This window comes from Lichenostomus cassidix, chromosome 4, assembly GCF_008360975.1.
Source record: "Lichenostomus cassidix isolate B80296 chromosome 4, HeHo_3.0, whole genome shotgun sequence".
Lineage (NCBI taxonomy): Eukaryota > Metazoa > Chordata > Aves > Passeriformes > Meliphagidae > Lichenostomus > Lichenostomus cassidix.
Window position 1 is genome coordinate 47,685,369 of NC_139484.1, and position 22,536 is coordinate 47,707,904.

General features: G+C 35.1%; 1 protein-coding gene and 1 long non-coding RNA gene across 7 annotated transcripts in view; one reads left to right on the forward strand and one right to left on the reverse strand.

Annotated features, from left to right (window-relative positions):
* Positions 1 to 22,536, forward strand: part of ATP8A1 (ATPase phospholipid transporting 8A1) — a 103,510-nt gene that overhangs the window by 64,011 nt on the left and 16,963 nt on the right. For all 6 annotated transcript variants that reach the window (XM_085059059.1, XM_085059061.1, XM_085059058.1 and 3 more), the window contains 6 exons: positions 5,905 to 5,979; positions 6,100 to 6,222; positions 8,677 to 8,755; positions 12,616 to 12,677; positions 15,063 to 15,119; positions 15,567 to 15,674. In XM_085059059.1, the coding sequence (XP_084915185.1) occupies positions 5,905 to 5,979; positions 6,100 to 6,222; positions 8,677 to 8,755; positions 12,616 to 12,677; positions 15,063 to 15,119; positions 15,567 to 15,674 (504 nt within the window). The remainder of the gene's footprint in view (positions 1 to 5,904; positions 5,980 to 6,099; positions 6,223 to 8,676; positions 8,756 to 12,615; positions 12,678 to 15,062; positions 15,120 to 15,566; positions 15,675 to 22,536) is intronic.
* Positions 124 to 16,457, reverse strand: LOC146438416 (uncharacterized). The gene is made up of 3 exons (XR_014851761.1): positions 16,319 to 16,457; positions 935 to 1,028; positions 124 to 442 (listed from the first exon to the last, which is right to left on the reverse strand). It is a non-coding gene; the product is annotated as an uncharacterized LOC146438416 (long non-coding RNA).

Sequence of the window (22,536 nt, forward strand, 5' to 3'; positions counted from 1 at the left end):
CTGGTTAATATTAATGATTGTTTTTTACTTAAAAAAACCCAGTTGTTTAAAAAATGCATACCAAATATTAGCAGCAAATGTGTTTATAATACTGCTAGCTTTAAAGTGCTGTACATGTAACAATGTTGCAGTAATTAAGGAATCCAGTCAGAAGTTTGTCCTAAATTTATTAAGAGGTGTTTATGCTTAAGCTCTTTGCACTGGTGTCAGGGGCTGGCTGGTTGCAATCTGAAGCTCTTTTTAAGGTGTCTGTTCACTGCAGGGCAGTTGCTGTTCAGAGCAGTGCCCAGGGTTTTTAGTGACAGGTTTAGTTCCACTCTTGGGTACCTTCCACTTGCTGATGGGGTGACTGTGCATCCTTAGTCTCCTGTGCAAGAATGGGGGTACTTGCCTGAAAGTAGCTGACCTAGTTTTTTCACCTGGGATTTTAAGGAGTGAAATCCTGTGGAAAATACAATGGTATGAGGGGATTGTGTTGTAATAAATGTACATTTATTGGTTGGTATGGTTAGAACAGCATGTATGGTTTTCACTGCCTTCATGAGCACATATCAACCTTAAAATATTGAACACATTTTAAAACGAATTTTTAAATGTCCTCACTGCCTTCCCTTTAATTTTTGCAAATCTTAACCACAAAATAAGTTTTATAGATAGTCTTATGCATTTTTGCGTTAACAGGGTTAACAGATACTCTTTAAATTTTCATCGATTTTTAAGTATATTTTCGAATTAGTATCTCAAACTTGCAAAGTTTGTGTTCTGTTCTACTGGATGAAAATGCTTTATTTCTGTTAAACCTGATGTAAACAGAAGGTTAATATTTCAAATTTTTATACTTATTTATGTGACCTTACACTGTTGTCATATTTGAAAATACTTTAATCATTTTTTATGTACAAAAGTTGTAGCCAAAGGAGTGTGCTTTCCTTACCATATTTTTGCATTTTCTAGATTTTCCATTTTTCCCTCCTTACTGTGTTATTAGTGCAAATAGATTTCTCTCTAAGTAGCAGGAAGTTTATAACCTGTTTAGAAAGATGTAAAGTAGGAAGCTATGGAAAAAGCCAATTGACTAAAAATCCTTTTTTGCTTTAGAAGTGGCAGACTTTAGATCCTGTATTTCAAAGGCTGAATATCTATTTGCATGATCAGACTTCCAGAAGTACTGATTAGCAGTAGCTCTAGAAGTATTTGAAAAAACCGTATTAACATATACTTCATGCTTATAGAAAGCATACAAATGTGGGCTTTAGAAAATGCAAACTTATTTTTCCTAGTTTTCTGTCACTGTCACCCGCAAACATATCGTAAATTTATAACTTAGACATTAAGTATCCCACTATTAGTATTCTTTGAGAAAGAAAGTTAAATGCAAGGCACAGAGATCATAGTCTAAAAATCAAAAGGCTAGAACAGGTAGTCTGTGCCTCCTGAGCAGATGGAAGGGCAAACAGATCATTTTGATATGGGTTATGACCTTTTTTTTATATAATCCATGCAAGCATTTTTCCATATACACCTTCTCTGGAAGGCAAGATGAATTCTGTCTGAATTCCTGTATACCCAATGTTTGTCAGCTGAGAAAACTTTTCAGAGATGTTAATAGTTCATGTCAGTACTGTGAGTGAATGGGCAGAAATTCATCATTGAATGTCTCCAGAAAGGACAACTGCCAGTCTTGAGTCTCTCTTTTCAGTTTTTTTTGTACAGATCAGGCGTGGGAGCAGAGAGCTCAATGAGTATTTGTAAGCTGCTGCTTAATATGCAGAAATGCTACATCAGGAAAACTTCTGTGAGGCTTTTGTGGCCACACCCCCTCTGTCTCGGAGTTTAGAAAATAGTACTGTGAAAGGCACGTCTGGAAGTTACTTTAAACAAGTTTTCTTCTATTCTGGCAATAACTTAATATACCTACCTCTATTTAATAGATGCGTGTCCTGGTTTTAAATGTCTGGTCAGTACTAATCAAGAAAGTAATGTGAAATACTCCATTTAATCTAAAATTCAGCCTTTATCCTAGGCATACACGGGCTGATATGAAATTGGTGTCATTGGTTTCTTGGTTCAGAAAATGGTAATGGTCTATAGTAATATTCCAGCACAGTGATCAGTGCTTAATTACATTTAAAATCCTATTCATAAGAAACTAGAAGTGGTCTATAATGTTTTTTTATTCTGTGTCTTGATGCAATAGCTACTTAAATATGGGCCTCCTCTTTTGTGTAGGACTAGTCACAATGGTTATATTGTGAAGTATCAGTCTAAGTTGCAAGTGGTGAAAACTCTGAATCTCTAGTAGACCACTAATGTGCTTTATTAAGCCTGAACAGAGCATCACCCTCACCTAGGATAAGCCTATGCAGAGTCTCATACTTATTTTGGAAGGGCTGTCATTACTTTATAATGATAGTTGAGACTGAGATTGATCTCATGATTGAGAACTCCTTTGGGGATTGGTTTTAGTTTTATAATTACCATTACTATATACACTCTGTCATTAAACTACTAATTTTATGAAGTTATGCAACTCACCCTTTGACATCAGAGGAACAAAATTTTCCTATTCCTACTTCTCATTTTGCTACCTAGTAATAACTAGTAATAAAACAAAATAACAGGTTCATATTAAATAAAAAGTGTTTACAGTTTTAAATACAAGAAGAATTTTGAAGATCTGCTTGGGTTCAGGTGCTGTGGTTCATTTTGACTTGATGTGTGCAAACTGCACCCAGTTCAGTTTGAAATGCACAGCTGAAAGTGATTGTGCTCATGCCCACGTTTTTGCATTACATGGTTGGAAAACTTAAAAATACAAGTATCTGCATTGCTGTCTATCATTTTAGACAGGCTGGGGACCTAAATCTTTCCTTTTCAATGGAAAATTTTATAGCTGTTGAACTACAGAATGGTCTTAATTTTCACTGCCTGTTCACTTACATAGTCTAAAATACTTTATAGGAGCACCAATCACCTGTCCTTCTGTACTGCAGTGCTGGATTAGAAATTTGAGTTGTTAGAATAGGACCTATACCCTGAGAGAGATTTGTTCGAGTCTGCCCCTAAATTAGTATTGTGTACAACATCCTAAAAACTTACTTTGCTGGTACAACTGCCTTCATTGTCCATCTTAACTATGATGAAACACACTTGTCTGTGAATAAATTGCCCACTGCAAAGTGTTTCTTGTCATTCTCACTATTAATAATGTAGTAAGCTCCATATTCCTTCTTCTCACATATGGTTAAGAGTGTAATTTTCTAGGGTCCAAGGTTCTGAAGTTAGGGCAAATAGGTGGCTTACTTTCTTCCTCTCTCACACTTTGAGGCACGGGCTGTATTTGTCCTTCCTATCTTTTTTTTTTTTTTCCCACCCTCTAGGTCTTTTAATTTTGAGTCATAGTTGTTCTTAATGTGAATATTCAAATACTATCTTGTAAACAACATAAAATTAATGTTTTTGCTTTGATGTTAAAGATGTTTTGTCTCATAAAGTCATATATCTGGTATTCCACTAAACAGTAGTGTTTCTACTAGAGACAACTGCTTTTAGCCACATTGAAAAATTTCTTCTTCACACACTTTTTTGGATAGATTCTGTAAGAACTTCACAACCTAGAGATGCTACCAAATTGTGTGTGTCTTTAGTTTGCATCTAGACCTCTGACCAAGATATATTCCAATCCCTTATTATAATGAAATGTACTAAAATGCATATAACATGGATGCTTTCTTTGGAAGAAAGTAAATGCTAGTATTTCAGAAGTCAATATTATGCCTTTAAAGATTTCTTTACAATTTAGAGTAAAACAGTTTTCAGTTTAAAGACCTGGAAAATTCTAACTTTATTTCTGTACAAAATAAGCTGGAGACAGCATAGGTTTTAAGGAATAAAATGATGCACAGCATTTCTGAGAGGCTTGGTAGCAACTTCATATATGCCATTTCATTGTAAATTAAAATTTTATCCTAAATACTTGCATTTCTTTAAAAAAGTAACTCCAAAACATTTTCAAGTGTTGTTTAATATCATTTTCCCTTAAGAGTAGTCAACATGTGGAATAGATTCAGTGTATATACTTAGGTCTTTTATTTAAAATCAGAGTTTTATAACCTTTTGCCTGCTAGTTAAATCACAGTAGAAAGTTAATGTCTTATCCATATACTCCTTGGTTATGAGGGGTCAAGTATATGTGTGCTTGTGGTCTTTTATTTTCTTCCTAGAGAGTAATACTTTTCTTAAACTCTGTCTGAAATTACCAGCAATGAGATGTACACATATTTATGACCAGCTACCAAGTCACATATTTTCCACCACCCTAACCCTTTCAAATTAAGATTTCTAAAAGTCACTGCAGTATTTGATACAAACAAGGAAAACACAGTATCAGTGGTACTGATGTTAATTGTTCTGTAATGCAGAGCTGATTAAGTACTCATCTTGCACCCTTACACTCAGCTACTGAGAAACTGCTGCCAACAAATGTCTGCTAAATTCATCACAATTAAATCATAATTCCTATTTTAAAAGTCAAAAATCAAAACACACAAGAGCTGGTAAAAGTCTGATTCAGCTGAAATAAAATAATTCTGTTGTTTTTTCAGTGTATACTCTGAAAATTAGAAAATGGTGCTTGTTGCACTTAAATCTGCCTAAGCAAAGAAATTTAGCATTATAAGATTTCAAAACGTTCAGGATATTCTCTCTTTCTGTACTGCAGCCTCAAACAGTCATGACTTTGTATCCAGTCTTATTCCAATAAGTGGCCACCAAAAAGAAAAGATTTACCCTTCTCTTATCTGTTGAACAAAGTAGCAATTTTGGCTGGGTTTTACCTCCCATGTTTATTGTTAATAGTTGCCAAATTCAGAGGGTTTTTCATCACAAAGTGGTCACATGTTCAGACATTCCACCACATGATTAGAAAAATCTGATTTTGGTCATAGAATCCAGTCACCTGGAGGCCAGCCTTGGGTACATACTGAGAAACATAAGTACTGATTGGAGCAATTCTTGCTTTCTTAGTGAAGTTCAATGAAATGTGAACTGCAGGAAAGCAGCATCTAAAAATTGACTTGAAAAACATGAGTCTTAAATTGCGTAGAATGATGTTCAGATGATTTTGACTTGTGTCCTAGACAATATCATTTCAGTGTAACTTGTTAATAAAGATTCATCAGATGTCCTGCTTCTCCACTTCGTCACTGAACTAATATAAGGGTGAGGAAATAGGAGAAAGTAGATAAGCTGCATGCTATGCTGGAAAACATCAGAAAATATTTTATCATGCCTTTCAAATTAAATTTGATTTCTTTGAACTTTTTAGCAAAAAGTGATAAAAATTATGCAATAAAAGAGATATTCACTTCCCTCTCTAAAGTACCCTGTATTTGAGCTAATGCTTGTTAGCTAAGTAGTTGTACTTTACTTAGTGCTTTGGTAAAGCCTAATCCTCTCATGATTAAGGAGTATTGGTATACTTTTCAGTTTCAAACAGCAGCTTACTCAATTCTGTTAGTCATTTGCTAACAATGAGAAGATGATGACTACTAACCTGTAGGTTCCCCCTCCACCAGCCCATGAATTTTTATTTCATTAAGAATTTAGTCAGCTTAAATCACTCTTAAAAACTTAACCTGACATTTCTTCTGAAAACAGTTACCTCCTTTGAATATTTTCCTGTTTACATGGAGATGGTCACGAATCTGACTAGATTGCCCTCTATCTGCTCTTGAGTGAAAGTTGGGTTTATCATTGATTTTTTTCAAATGGGTTTAAACCAAAACATTTTTAGCTGTGTTGTAAATGTGTTCTAGGGATATCCCTTTTCACAAAGCTGAGGAAAAGTCTGTTTACTGTACCTTGCAGGACATTTGAGTAATCCACGGTTCTAATCTTTTGCAGATCTGGTTTGCATTTGTCAATGGCTTTTCTGGACAAATTCTTTTTGAAAGATGGTGTATAGGTCTTTACAATGTGGTAAGACAATTTGTGTGATTTTAGTTATTTTTAACCATGAAAGTTTCGTGATTAAGCAATCTTCAAACAAGTCTTCACCTCTAAAGTTTTGCAATTTTTTGTTTTTAAAACAATTACTAGATGTTTACAGCAATGCCTCCGCTAACTCTTGGAATATTTGAGAGATCCTGCCGAAAAGAAAACATGCTGAAATACCCCGAGTTATACAAGACTTCCCAAAATGCACTGGACTTTAATACTAAGGTAGAAGTTTTTAAAAATCAAACATAATAAAGCAAAAATTCATAGGAATTCAGTATAGTTAACATTTTTATTCTATGATGCTCATAATTAAAAATTATGGGGATTTTTATTACTGCTATTTCCAGGTGTACAGTTGTCAGTGAATGGTACAAATCATATATATATTCATTTTTTGCAAGTATGGAAATGGACAACAAGGATTTCATTTTTTTCAATCCCTTTTTTTTTTTTCTCTGCTGGTAATAAAGCTGTCTTCTGTAGGCAGAAGTGATTAGACCTCACTGTCACTGGGCTGTATGTATTGGTACTGTTATATGGAAATGGATTACTGAAGCCTGTGGAGAAGTGTTGCAGAGTACAATAAGAACTGTCACTAGATTTGTAGAGGGAGGGACATGGTACTATTCTTTGTCGATTTGGAGTTGTGATTTTATGGTTTAATTTTGAGTTTTGGGAAAAAATACTTGGAGTCAAGAATGTGTCAGTGTGGATCAAAAGGAGTCTGAGGCTACTCTTGGTGGGAAATGGGTGACATTCGTCTTACAGCGATCAGCACAAGTTGTAGTAAAAGAATGTAGGACTCTTCTTCAATACATAAAATATATAACATTTCTACTGCATTGCCCATAAATAATCTCTTTAAAAAGCTAAATTAAACTTGTTCCTGGGTCTGTGATTTCATGAGTATTTGACATTTGTAAAAGTTCCTTTTGATTTTATTTTTTGTAAATACGATTGTGACATTTAAAGTAATCAGTCATTTTATGTTGAACTTGGAGACATTTTTAATATATCCTTGAATTAAGAATGCCTACATGTGATGGTCTGTAATAGATGTGCAGCATACTTAGCTCTTATATCTGTGCCACTTGTGCTGTATAACTGGAGTTACCCCAATATATTCACAATTATTTGTCTAAACTATCTTTGTTCACTGAAGCAGATGAGATTTTTCTCCTTCCTCATTTCATCCCTTCACCTACAAAAAGCACCCTGAAAGTTGTAAGGGCACTAGGTAACAGAATCTCTTGTGTCCCTGTGAATGCTTTACAAATAGGAGACTTTTCATGGTCCCATGAATATAGACACTTCTGTGTTGTGATAGTTTTAATAAATAATGTAAGTATTTGGGGGTTTTTGTTTTAAAATAAGCTTTTAATATTTTTATTGTTGCACAGATGTATTGTTGACTTAATTGAAAATTCTGTGGCTGTTCCCATACAGCACTTGCTATGAGTAAATGTCTACAAACTTGCCAGCTGCAAAATTCCCACCTATATAAGTTGAATAGTTGGTGTTAAAGATTTGGAAACATTACTGCCTTGAATATTGATGCAGATATTTGTTATGGTAAAAGGGATCAAAGGTTATGAGGTCATGACAGAGGTTAAAGGATTAGCATGGAACAAAAAGAATTGGTCAGGAAAATGGAAAAGTAGAACTAATTTTTCTTGCACCCACCTGTGCTTTCTGTCAAATAAAAACTTCTGGTAATGACATAGCAAGAAGGAGAGACAAAGGTTAATGAGTAGCACAAGTTTAAGTGTGCAAAGTATTGGAGTGTAAATTGGATCATGCAACCTAGTGTAGCTGTATAATCTAACAAAAGACATTGAGACATTGTGGAAAATGTGGGACAGGCAACTTAATTTCAATTGTTTGAACACCTTAACACCCAAGATACACATCAGTTAGTTACAATAAAAGCCATAACAGTCAAAAGCATTGTTAGTGAAAAAACATAATTGCCACAATGAAGGAAATGGGCTATGTATTTTCTATTGTGTTTTTATGTCATTATGCAACTTATTATGGAAAGCATTAATAGATTGTTTATCCTTAAACTTGATACAGTTCTTTTCAGAAGGCATCTTTTACAAATGAAAATAAGTGTCAATTGTTTAGTAAGTACATTAAAGGAATTATATGTTGAAACTGTGCTCTTTAAGAATGGAGCATGTAAGGAGAAATTAAGGGAAGACATTGATATTTGTCCTTTTTTAATTCCTTTGTGTGTGGGAATATGTAGGTTAGGCATATGTGTAACTCAGGTTTTGATTTTTCTACCATCCAAATTTATTCTTGCACTAAATGCAAATTATAAAAGCTAGAGTCCTTTTTAATTCCCTACTTAGAATGTAGCAATTGTTCCAGCTGTCTGGTTTAATTTAATTTTTCTGATGATATTCCCATATGTTTATATTTTAATTTCCCTTCTGATTTGAAATTAAAAGGAGGAGATAATACACACTTTTTTTCAAAGCATAAAAATAAACAAATGACCCATGAAGAGCTAAGAGGCAGAAAGTGCCTGTCAGTTATATTACTTCACAGTGGTGGCCTGACAAAAACACATTTTGTGAATCTAACACACAGATAAAAAGAAAGGTCAGGGTTCACAGAGCTAGTTTATTGCAAATGGTTCTCATGGATTTTCTGTTTTCTCTCTCCTAGGTTTTTTGGGTTCATTGTTTAAATGGCCTCTTCCACTCATTCATTCTGTTTTGGTTTCCACTAAAAGCCCTGCAGCATGGTAAGTGTTATGAAAAATAAAAATATAAATGCTGAAAAGTACAAAATATCTAAATATTATCTTTTTTCTAAGGGGAGCTTTGTAAATACTAACAGTTCAGTTACATTTCAAGATGCCATTTCTAGAACTAGAACAGATGCCATATACGTACAGTGTTTTATTTAAAATCTGTGTAAAAGTAGGAATATTATGTACGTATGCCTTTAACAAGCTCAGTTGGGTTTATGTAAACTGAAACGAGATGGAGAAAAAGAGATTGCTATTTAATTATGCTTATTTTTATAAAATACTCTGCCATAGCAAATGCCTGCAAGATCCTAAAATGCTACTGTCCTTTGTATTGTCTCTTACATTTTCTCAGCTTTTATTTTTGTTGTGTATACATTCTCTCCTATTATTTCAAGGGCTTACTAACCTGCTAGTTTATATTTCTATTAGTAGGATTGTGACATCTTCGACTGCTTGGTGCTGTCCATCTTCTAGTTCAAGTGCTGTATGTGCACCTGAGCTGCAGAAGGAAGTGGGTGGTTAAGTGGAAAGTGTTAAAGGAAAGTGTTAATTAAAGGAAATTTGAAAGCACTGCTTCCACTTTGTGGGCATGTTTGGGGCTGGGAGAGCTCTCATAAAGATGGGGTTTTGTTTTGCTTCCAATTTGTGGGGAGAAAAAAAAAAAGTACCTTGCAGCTTTTCTGAAAATTAGTCTGCTCAGTTTCGGTGATATAGCCAGGCAGTCTGCCCTAGCATTAGGGACAGAAATGTTCTCATGCACATTTTGAAACTGTTGAGACTAGATAGTGAGACAGCCACAGCTGCTTGTGCCCCAAAAGGTTAAGGGAAAAACTTCTTGTGCAGTATTTTACACTCAGTGACTCCTAATGGGTAAAGGGAAGTATGCAGCAGCCTGTTTTCTCTGAATGGTCACTCACATCACACTGAATGTGAGCTCAGTACCAACAGTTTGCATTGAGAGGTTTAGACTGCCCAGGTGGGATAAGGTCCTGAAACAGCAGTGTATTCTAAAACCATAATCTCAAGTCCAAACTGAAACCCTGTTCAAAGCTGTAGCAAATCCATGTGAGAGATTTACACATTATACTATGAAGAAGTGTTTAATGAGTATATGTGGTGTTGCAGAGTAGAATTCATGTGTGAAAGGCAAAGCTGAGATACTTGTATGAGCACTTGTGAGAGCACTGTAGCTCAGCCTTCTCAACCTGCAAACCCTGGACTAGAACTGATTTGCTGGCAAGTGGCCTCTACAAGTGGGAACAAATTGCCTTCTGCCTTCCCATTTCATTGCTACAGAAAGGATGGGTAAGGGAGTAGAATTGGGACCTGGAGGAATTGTGTACATGGTGAGATGGTATAATCAGTACCTGGCATGGGTCCAGGTGCTACACAGAGTCTTGCTTGAAGGAGATATGAGAGCAAAATAAGACATGCTATTAATTGAATTTCTGGTGTCTCTGTAAAGAGGAAAGGGGAATAACGCTATTCGTTTCCTAAGGAGGAGATTATGAGTACCAGATACAGGAACTTCTGAGAACAGGTCCCAGCTTCCACCTTCTCTTAGCAAAGAAGAGGCGCAGGAAGATCATGAAACGTGAAAGCTGCAGCTCAGCTTTGTGCATTAGAGTGCTGAGTCCCAACATTCTGGCTGCTGGATATAGACATAGCTGTCTGCTTCTGTCTTATTCTCTGTTTTGTAAGATCTGTCTTGTAAACTCTGTCTTATTCTCAATATGCTCTTCACTGCTTGGTACATATTGTAAAGCAGTGCAGTACATATTTGAGCAGGTATTCATTAGAATGTTGAAAATCAAATCTTGAAGATTATTAAAATTTCTTGGAGTACTCCTCCTGGTCAGATTCTCCTGTTTAGTCTTAGTCTTGGTTGTCCACCTGTTTCTTCTCTGTCAGTAGAAAATTTCAAACTGTGTATGTCATAGGAGAATGTCAAGAATTATGTGGTCAGAGAAAAGGTATGGATTTGTAAGAAGCGTTTGTCAGAATTGGCTCCATGGGATGGTACCCTTGTACAGTACACAAAACTTACACTCCATGTACTGTCATGTGGATACAAAAAGTGACACATAGATCTTCATAGAAGCTTCTTCTGATGCAGCTTTGTAAACATAAATGGCAGAAGCCAAACTTAAAAGTACTAGTAAATTCGCCAGGTGCTCCCTATTTTGTATAATCTTTAAAATAAACCATGGTCTCAGCTTTTTTTTCAGGCTTCAGCTCTTGTAGTCCTTCTTGGTGTGTTAGTCTGTCCAAGGAGAATATTAAATAGGGGAAACATCAGAAATGCAAACAGTATCACTAGAGCTGAGCACGCAGCCATGGTGAGGTCCTCATCATGGAATGGGAGACAGCTAGATTAAAGAGGACTATTTGTAAGGATTTTTATTCTAATATTTGCATGTGAACTTGTTGCCTGCTGTCTTCCAGAATATCAGTAAATAGATAATTTTTTTTCTGTGTTAAACTCTCTTCACAAGCCCTGAAAAGCTTTTAGAGAGGAGCACTCTTCATCCGCAACCAAAATGGGTTTAATGTCAAGCATATATAAAGATGATACGAAGGCTGGAAAAACATTCAACACAAATATGAAAACATACTTAATTAGCAGTATTTAATATACCATATCGTATGCCAGCTGAGGTAGTGGGAAAGTAAGTGTTTTTCAACTACAGGCCATTTTTATCAGCATTTGTCACCATTTTTGTCACCTTCCTCTGTCCAGCCTAATCAGACTTATAAACCCATCCCTCAGTGCCCCCCACAGAAAAATACCTTTATTCTTCTCTTTCCCCCAATACAGCTTTTAAAAAAAACCTTATTATTCTTTTCTTTTTTTATTGTGTTTTACTTTCATCCTTACTACATACACAGCATTTTGGTATCTCTGTATAATGCAGTAAAAAGCAATATCCCAGTGGTTAGAACCTCTACAGCAGAGTGTTACAGTTTAGTTAGCTTAGTTGCAGTATATTAACAATCTTGAATGCTAAAAGCATTTCAGAACTGAACATGTAGACACCTCAGTACATTTAATTGAGAATTATAAACTTCCTCATAATAATTCAGTTATCAGTTATCCCATGTCTAAAAAGAAATTTGACAGAACTGGTATCAGAAAAGCCTGTGCTGTAAAAATACTCATAAAGTTTTGATAAATAATGGAAAATTCACTGCTTCAGAATCCTGAACTTAGGAAACACATGTGGTTTTTATGAAAATGTGATTTTTTTTTTTAATGAAAATGCTTCTCTTTAGGGCTCTGGCTCTTTGCATAACTGATGTGTGTGTGTTTCGATATGTGCCAAATGGAGGTGTACTTACATGAATCCACATGTTTGAGTTGGGTAACTTTTATGAATGACAAGCATCTGAAGAATTTAAACTGAGTAAATTTTGTATTTTTCCTGAAGTTGAATTCAGAAATAAGGATAAGAGCAAAGATAAGTTTCCATACTAAATATACCAGAATTCGTGAAAATCTGACTCTAAGCTTTCTGCTTAGTTGTATGTTACAATCAATGTATGCTATAACCATTATATTTCATTTTTTTCTACAGGTAAGATACTATATCTCTGATACTAAAAGTAACTCCAATTGGTACATGGTGTTACAAAAAGTTTCTGTTTCCTCCATAATCCCTGAAGTCACTGAAAGTTTTAAAGCACTAAATATTATACAAGTCGTAGTTCTCTAGTGTTCAGTACAGTTCAAGATGAAATGTTAGTACCCTGTAGAAAGTGCTACCATCTCTTTTATATCAAAATTAAGATTATATATAGTGCTGTTGTGGATATTTAAATGTTTTTATTTTTATCCCTGTTTCCTTTTCCAGGTACCGTATTTGGCAATGGCAAAACTTCCGATTACCTGCTCCTGGGGAACACTGTATACACTGTAAGTCTATGTTGGCTATATCTTTAACTTTTTTTTAAAGATTGGGTTAATTTTTTTTGCAGTGCCTTAAGAAGTGCAAGAAATGGCTTTTGAATGAATTTCTGAGAAGCTTTGAAGTGCACTTTGTGTTCTAATTCCCATTTTTAAAACAAAGCAGTTTGATAAAGATGCAGAAGATGTGTTTGTCCTTTACTGTAAACTGTCTGGTTTTTTTTAATAATGGGAATTATAATTCCCTAATTAGCATGATTATTAAGTTTCTGCATTGGAGAAATCTCAGGTTATCGATTATAGAAATGGTTGGTGGACTTCTGAAGATAAAATCCTGTTCTGTCTCCCTTAATTTATCATGATGCCCTAAAAGAGGCATTGAGCCACATTGAAGAAAGGCTGTTGGATGCCTTTTCAGAGGTAATTAAACCACCAGAAGTACACCTGACCCATACCTGACAGTAACCTTCCATTACTCTGATAGATACTAGTCATTATTGGGTTTTTTCTTTTAATCTTTTATCTCCTAGAATAAATTAGTAAAGTTAAATATGTGTTTTTCGCTTACTAGATATGAATGTTATTTAATAGAGTGTTTTCCAAGATCTCTTAGAAGCAAAATTAACTTTATGCTTACTGTCCTCTGTCCTTCAATGTTAAAAGTTTAATTAATTTTTGAAGTTTCTTGCTGTTGGCAGGTTCAAAAAAGAAATTAATTCTTCCATTAAAGCAAGGGGCTGTAATATGAATTCACATCAAAGTCAATTTCCTTAGGGAATAAGGAAGCATCATGACTGAAATAAAAGGAAAATACTCTAGACACATGCTGAAACAGAGGTGACAATGCACCTGATCTGTCGTCACCTTCTACAACTGGTTTTCAACAAGGAGAGCTGAAACTTGACCATCCTGAGAGGCTCATTTCTTGCTACTAACCTGCATAGTGGTCAAGAGTTTCCAAAAAAAACTCTATTTTCCTTCACTTCAGATTAAAAGTCTGGGTTTATATAGAAGTTGCAATTGATGTTTTCCTGCTCTTGCACAGGAATTCAAGGAAGTCTGGAGCATATGTGAATTTTGAAAGACACAAAATGGGATGGAGAATTTTTTTTTTTTTTAATCTGCGCATGTGAAGTGCATGTGCAGTAACAGTTGTCAGTCATATCAAATTTTTTTTCGTGGTCTTTAACAGCACAGTTGAAATAGGAGTATCAGGATTTCAGAACTGAAAGTGTAAGCTTATAGGTGAAAGCCTTCTGGCAGTATTTGTATTCTTCTGCGCACCAGATATAGTGAAATATTTGTCATACGTATTCAACTATTTACTTCCAGCTTCTGATTGAAGTACATTTCTTCTGAATTTTGAGGTTGCTTGAAGTTCAGCACAAACAAACTCACTGACAATCAGTGCTGCCAACTTGTCCAACAAACTAGAATTTAGACTATAGCTGTTAGGGTTGGAGCTTGTTCTTCATGACTCCTTTTTTCACCATTATGTTCTTCAGATTCCATGTAAAGAGACATTTGAGATACACTTTCATAAGTGAGTTACAAAATGTAATAACTATCTCTTTGGTAAACAGAAAACTTGTTTGAGTGAATTTCAAAGGAAGGAGACAAACAATTTTCCTGGATGAACTAGTCCTTGCTGTGGTATTATAAACTTTCTCGTACTGCTCATCTGTAAACTAAAATGGAGCATATCCTACAAACGTGATGTTTTCAGAGACTGCTTCATAAAAAGTATAAAAACAAGAAAAGAGTAAAGATGAGAGGGAATAATGAAAATGACATAACAGACTTATTCAACATGTTATTTGTATGCAAAACACTGGTCTTAGAATACCAACATTTATAGCTTTTCAGGGTTTGGTGCAGATGACTTGTTTACTAATGAAAAGAGCAAAACTTTTGGTTATATTTTAAGTTTTGATTAATGTAAGTTTGAACAATTGCAAGCTTTCAGTCCAGCATCTATGTCTTGTAAATCTATCTTGGTGTAGAAAGTAGTAATTCTGTCTGTAACTAGAGGTTCTTCAATCTCTACTGAAGTAGGCTACTACACTTTCACAAACCTTTCTGTGTAATCAAAACACCATCAATAAAGATGCTAACAGCTTAGTAAGAGCCAGATTTACAGAGTTCTAAGAAGCAAGGATTAGATTTCTAATGCAAAAGAAGAGTTTTCTAAATCAAGTGAGGGGCTGTTATTAGTGGAAGCTAGTAATTCTTAGGGTTCTATTATAAGCTCATTACTGGGATGTATCCTTAAATCTCCTAGTGACAATTTACTTTTTCTTGTCTTCTCCTGAAAGTTTAACCAAATTAATAATTTCTGTATGCTAAGATTCCCGTATTAATTAAGAATCCTCTGTCTGCCTTTCTCTCCTTAAGTTTGTGGTTCTGACTGTGTGTTTGAAGGCTGGATTAGAGACCTCATATTGGACTTTGGTAAGCAAATGTCTTTACCCTATTCTCAAATGTTCTGTGAAATATGATGGATGAATAATTGCATTGTTTTCTTCTTACTTATTATATTGCACCCTTTAACAGTAGCAAACTATGGTTACTGTGTAGAAGACAGAATATCCACATACAAAATATAATGCTTAGTACTGAAAATGAGGACAAACGTAATACTTAAAGTAGAAAAATCAAATTACTCTGGACTTACTCTAACAGAATTTAAATTGGCTTAAAATGCAGTAATATTGCTGCTGATAGTATCATTTTCCTATAAGAAATTGCTAACTGAAGTAGTAAGAGTTAAATTAATACAAGTAATGGAAATTTAATCCAATATATCAAAATTGCATTGTAAATACTAAGTAGCAAAGATGTTATTTTATGTTACAATGCATCTGTGATAATTGTTCTTTTGTTTGTTTGTTTTAACAGTTCAGCCATATAGCTATCTGGGGAAGCATTGCACTTTGGGTAGTGTTTTTTGGAATCTACTCTTCTTTGTGGCCAGTCATTCCTATGGCACCTGATATGTCAGGAGAGGTAAAATATATTTTAACTAACATCCAAATGTGTGAAAAAAACCTTGTTTCAATCTTCAGTACAGACCTAATCCTTATTGGATGCTTCAGCTAACTAGAGGTGCATATGTCATTCTGTCTTTTATACCTTCAATACATTCATTTCAAATATTTTGAATTTTTACTTTTGTGAAAATGGAGCTCAGCTAACTGGCTGGGAGTATGTGGTCTAATGAGAAGGAATAGACAGGTAAGCTGCTTTACAGTTCTTAGGTAAGTTTTAATTTTCTGAAGAAAATTTATACCAAATCCAGAACTCAGAGTTACAGTGCTTATTTTTCCATAACATTTTTTTTATAATGAAGCAGCACAAGTAGTACCCTGGTTAGGGCTTTTTTTCATCTTGAATTTTAGACATTTGCCAAGTACTTGTAATTATAAAATGCCTCAAAAAAATTTGGGGTGCCGTGACATTGCTTGAGCTGCGTGTCATGCACACTTCCTTTTCCATTAATGCACTGCTTGGAATGCATTATTGTACTGTATCTCTAACCTTTTGACAGTAACTACTGGTTTCTCATTCATTTATAATCTCATTTGTGTAAACCTGCTCTGAATATTGCACATTGGATTGAATCCATAAAAGATGTTTATTTGATGCCTTACCTGATCTAATTGGAACTGCAGTCCCAAATCCTCTATACCATTCAGTTCCAGAAACATCTGAAGTTAAGTATTAATTTCCCAGACATTAATGTCTGCTTCTGGGCATGACCAGTACCTCCTGAGCTGAGAAGTTTAGTGTGAATTCGCAGTGGGAATCAGAAACTGAGAATGCCTGCTTGTGTCACAAAGAAACTCTTCTAATGGTTCTCAAACCGTATCAAGTCAATCAAGCCTTACACCAGTAAAAGAGTGAGTCCCTTTAACTCCACCACCACTGTGTTATAATTCAGAAATTTAAAAATTCATGCCAGATGTGGCAAATGTAGGTGCATATCTCTCCCTCACTTGAAAGTATTTAAGACTCGTAAATCCAACCTCCTATATAAGCAGTTACTGGAGAAAATAGTATATAGGCATTTCTGTAACTACTACATTTTAATGGAAAGCACAAGGTATTAGCTTAAATACTTGGGCACCTAAGGAAAATAATTTGAAATCACACAATTTCTTACTGGCTTTCCTCTCTATTATAATGCCTTACCTACATGTATGTGTAGATTTTGTACATTGCCACATTGCCTCCACTACACAAAATTAATTCTGTACATTATTGTAAATTAAAGTAATTGAAGCTATCATACTTCAGCATTTTTCTTCATTTACATTGCATTTCATATAAGAAACAATATTTTTTGAATTTGGGGGTTTTAGTGATTTTGTAAAAACTTTATGGTTTTTAAAACAGCAGAACTTCTGTGGTGATAAGCACAGTGGGAGCAGAAGGGTGTGTTATACCTGGTAAGACATACGGATGGCTGCTTGACTATTGAAATAACAATGTTTTAGTTAGTACATTTTCAGACTCGGGGGTTATTGTGAAAAGACCTGTTTTCGAAGGAAATGTAATTCCTGTGAACTTATAGAAATGGTCCTTCATTAAAGAGATGTAGCTGTCAACAACAATAATACTTGTGTGGTTTGAATCCAACATTGTGCCAAAGTAGTGATTTATGAACCTAAAATCATTTATTTGTTGTGATAAAACATCATCTGTACTTGAAATGGGTAGTCTTACTTTGTTAGTGTGTTTGCTTATGCATGTATGTGTAAATAGTAGCTTCTGATGTGTGTATGTGCATGAAGTTGTGTGAAGGGAGGGTGTTGTTGACTGAGATTGGTTTTGTTTTCTTTCTAAGAATATATTTCGATGTCTGTGATGTCAAAATAAAGTTTTCTAAATGTATCATAGACCATTCAAGCTTATGTTCATAGCTCTGGTCTAGCTTTTTGCTCTGCACTCTGTGAGGCTAAAAGTCCTGTTGATGCACACTGCAGCTCAGGTTGGAAGTAGGATTTTTGGATGCTTTCCTGGTAGCCCCCCTACTGAATGAGTCCTCTCTGGCAGGGCAGAATTCCCTGAGCTTCTTTGTAGCAAGTCAGGCCTTCCGTAAGTATTCAAACTAAAAGACTCACAAATTTAACTGTGCAAAAGATTGTGGTGTAACAGAAACAAATCCAGATAAGCAACTCTCCTTGCCTGTGCAAATACTGCTTGTCTGATTTCTTCAACTGTGTGAGTCAGGCTTGAAAAATTAATCCAAAAACATTTGGCAAAAGTTAAATGAGTCAAAAGCTGACATATACTTCTTAGCTTTTTGTCCATTTTGGTTGATCTGACCTGATAAATTATTCTGAAAGGAACTTTCATGCAGTTTTCTCCCAAATGTGTTCATTAAAAATGCCCCCTTTTTAATAAACTTCAGATTTATAAGGATATATATAGTTATATGTTATATAACTATGGTCCTTAGAAAGTTTAAAGGTATTCTCTCTCTTCTTCTTAGTAGGTTTGTAATCCTTTTCTTAGAATTCTAAGAATTCTTTCTTAGTAGGTTTATAGTCTTTCCCATCAGTATTCTTGACACTCTATTCATCCAATCATTCAGTCCCAGCTAGAAGATACATCTTCTATGAACATCTCTTTCATGTCTTCTTTTAGATAGAAAAGAACTTAATGAAACATTGTAATAAGGATTCAGTCTTTCTTCATATTAATGTCATGAAAATGATAAGATTCTTCCTGCTTATTCTTTGTTCTGTTCTAAGAAAATAAAATTTGAATACACTTGAAGGGAGAGAAAAAGCAGATGGAGATAATGGAAAACTCATTCATTGGATGCAGACGAAGGTTTTATTCTGAATATTTGAAACTCATTTTTGGTATACATTCCTATAAAATATTCAACTCTGATGATAAATGTGTTTCAGTTGAAAACACTGCAAGGTGATGTCTCAAGAAAAAAACAGAGTTGTAACAGAAGAAAAGTTAGTTCATGCTGCTAAAACACGTTTCAGCACTGACACTAGCGGCCCAAAGTTAAAACATAAGACTTGTTGGTTTGTGTTCTTCTTTTACCATCAAAGCATCACCCAGCCACTTCCAGAACAATGAAACAAATATGTCACATATTTTTGCAAATTTTTCTTTTTACACTAATTTTGTTTCAATCTTTTTCTATATTGTTCCAATTGTACAGAAGATATTTAAAGTTGGCTTTTACATATATGTTGCTGTATGTTGGTATCACAGAGAGAAAGATTGCAGAATGCCGAGCTCTAGAAGAAAATACAGTGAAATGAAAAATCATTACAGTTACAGCACTTCTTCTCTATTGTCTAGGCCACTAGACCCCTTTTCTTGACATGTTCCTAATACTATAATTAAGTATATTTTTCTTTCTCTGTCTTTTGCTCTGAGTTTTCCCAGAACAAAGAGACACAGGGGCCCCTTTGATCCAAAATGTTCAATTGATCTAGAATGCTGAGACAATTCTGGTATCAAGACTTTTTTTCTGGTCTTTCAAGATCAGATCCACACTGGACCAACTCATCCACCTATACAGTACTGTTTCTCACACTGTGGAAAATTCATGGCTCTCCATGGTACACTAATCCTAAATCCCATAAATAGTGGTAACTTATTGCCAAAGAGGTAGTACACCAGAAGAGTTGAAATTTGACTTTTGGCTCACATAAGTAGGTATCCTGGCACAAGTGTTCTCCTTATATGAATAACTGGTAGTTCTGTAGCTGATTATCTTGAGAGATTGATAGTAGGCGTCTGGGTTATAGTAGCTGAAACACGTTTCTGTGGTAAAATTCTGAAACCAGTTCCATCTTGTCAACTTTAAAACAGTTTCTATTCCAATTGTGGGGGTTTTTTTCTTAAAGAAATAAAGCTCCAGATGAAGAAAATGTCATTCATTTTCCCTGATTGATGATGTTCAGATGAAAACTCTCAGTTCACTATTGTGTTTGGGCAGACACAGGCTAGAAAGAAAAATGGATGAAAACTACTAAAGTAGTGTAATGGGCTTTAAGAAGCTAAAGAAAATTGAAAAATAGTCCATAAAACTGAAGAAGGATATGTGATAAAAAGGGGTGATCATCTAAGTAATTGATTATGTAGTATGTAGCTAGTTCAGGTACCATAACAAATCAACTTCATGAGTCTTGTAGTAGAAACAAGACATAAATATTTTATCATTAATTAAGCTGAATTTATTGTTTATTTTCATATTGTTCTGCTTGTACTTTAAAATCGTTCATTTAAAAATTACTTTCCTTGAGCTTATTCTAACAACTGGGGACTATATTCTTCTAGTCTTAGACACAGATCCTAAAAGACTAGGAATTCAACTTCTATCTGCTTATGACAGTATTAAAATACCTTTTCTGCAAGGAGGATTTTGGTAGTAGTAGCAAAACATAATTTCTGTGGGAAGGAACAGGGATGCACAGCTTATGAGAAACAAATACTGAAAACATTGCAAAAGCTTTCCTTGATTTTATAACAACTTTGCAGCCTCTGTAACTGAGTCTTTATTATATTAAATTTGAATTACATCTGCAGAAATGTCTATTCCTGCATTTGATGTCTGTCAGTACTGTCTAGTGTGGAACAAGGAACTTTATGGCTTATTTTCTTAATAATTTACCTGTAAGGACTGTGCTTTTAAATATAAATGCACAAGAAAGAAAGGGAAAAAGGAAAAAACCCAACATAACATTCTTTGTAGGCATTTTGTGCTTAGGTTTAACACCATATGTTTTGACCCATTACATTAAACAAGTTGCATTTAGTTTCAAAAAAAAGTGTCACTACAGACTAGAAGATTTCTATTGTGGGCTTGAAAAAATCAACTGCATGGGTCTCTCTCTCTACTGCATTGATATAAATTCAGTTGATTCTTCTATGTATAACATTAACAAATAGATAATTGAAATGTACTTTCAAAATATTTTAAACAACTTACGGTATTTTCTCAGTTTAAGCCACATAACGTTTGCATAAATTTCTAAAAGTAAATGCCAAGTCTCTTCACATTTGATAAGGTATTTGCTTTGCAGGTGAATTTTCTTTTTCTTTGAAAGTTTTCAATACACAGGAAACTTCTGTGATGCTGAGCAAAATGCATTTTTGATCCTTTTGCAATAACTGCATTAACTAATGAAATTTCTGTAGCTTACATCATGTAATGAGAGCCGCCTCCATTCATGTCTCAGTAGGCTGTAAAACTGCCAGAACCTTCCATTAATGATTCCACCCTTGCAGTTAATAGGTCTGCTTTCCCTTTTAATGCCACTTTTAAAAAAAGTAGACTGATTTTTAAATTCCAAAAATAGATACATTTCTAAAATAGTATGGTTATCTCTTTCTGGAAAAAATATGGTTGTGGTCTGAGTTGAAAACCTGTGATTGAGTAGGGGTGACAAACAAACCAATCTGTTGTATATTTCCCACTAGTAAAGTTCCTTGGTACTGTTTTGGGCTCTGAATTGTTAGGCCTCTTTTTTTACACCTATGTGATTAATAATAATACTTAACTTGAATAAGAAATATGACATTGATACTAAAGCAAAAGTTCAGTATCCACAAAACTTTTTAATTTATTGCGGTGCTGTAGATAATGCACTGTAAAGTTCTCCAGAGCACCATCTGTTTCTGCTCTGTCTGACCCAGGGGATTTATAAAACTACTGACGGAAATTGGAGTTAAGGTACAAGCGTGTATTTTACAGAATTTTAGATCATTTGATTGAAGTTTGCAGAAGCCTTGTGAAAAATAGTAGTATTTCTTGTGGGATGATTTCACTGCACTGTGTAGGAAAGATATATTAGAATATATTATATTGGCATTATTATTTTCCTAAATATTGATTCTGTCTGTATTATGCCAAGTGGAATCATGCTTATTAAAACACTAGATATGAATCCTTTAATGCCTCTACTGCATTGGGGTTTTTTACACAAAAATACCAAATAACTCTTTTAAAATATATTGTACAGATATTTCAGTGTCTAATGAACAGATGTTGTCTAGTGAGATGTTTGTCTAAAGTTTGATCCAAAGGTGGGAATTTGTTTTAGTGTAATGTAGAGCAAAGCCTGTCTTCAGAATAGAGCACAATCATACAACAGTTGAATGGGTCTCTAGAGGTCATCTGCTCCAGTGCTTCCAGCACTACACCAAGTTGCCCCAGACCATGTCCAGACAGCTTTTGAAAATTACCAAGGATGAAGACTCTACAACATTTCTGGACAACCTGTGCCCCTGTTCAGTCACCCTCGCAGTAGGAAGGTTTTTCTTGATGTTCAGATTTGAATTCCAGTTTGTGCTCCTTGCCTTTATGCCATGACAGGGCACCACTGGAAATATCCTGGCTCTGTCTTTGCACCCTCCATTCAGGAATCTATCTCCATCAGTAAGATCCCCCTAAGCCTTCTCTAGACTATAGTCCCAACTATCTCAGGTTTCTCTCCTGTATGAGAGACGCTTCAGGCCCTTCACTGGACTGTCTCCAGTATGTCTGTGTTTCTTGTACTGGGAGGCCCAGATCTGGACACCTCCCTAGGTGTGACCTCCTCAATGCTGAGCAGAGGGGACCTGCTTTCCATTCTGCTGGCAATACGTCGTCTAATGAAGCCTGAGATACCATTCACTTTCTTTGTCTCAGGGGCCCATTGCTGGCTCTTTTTCAACTTGGTGTCCATTGGGATCAAGTCCTTTTCTGCCAAGCTGCTTTCCAGCTGGGTGGTCCGCAGGATATACTGGTGCCTGAGGTTGTTCCTTCCCATGCGCAGGACTTTGCACTTCTGGTTGTTCAACTGCATGAAGTTCCTGTCAGCCCATTTCTTCAGCCTTTTGAGGTTTCTCT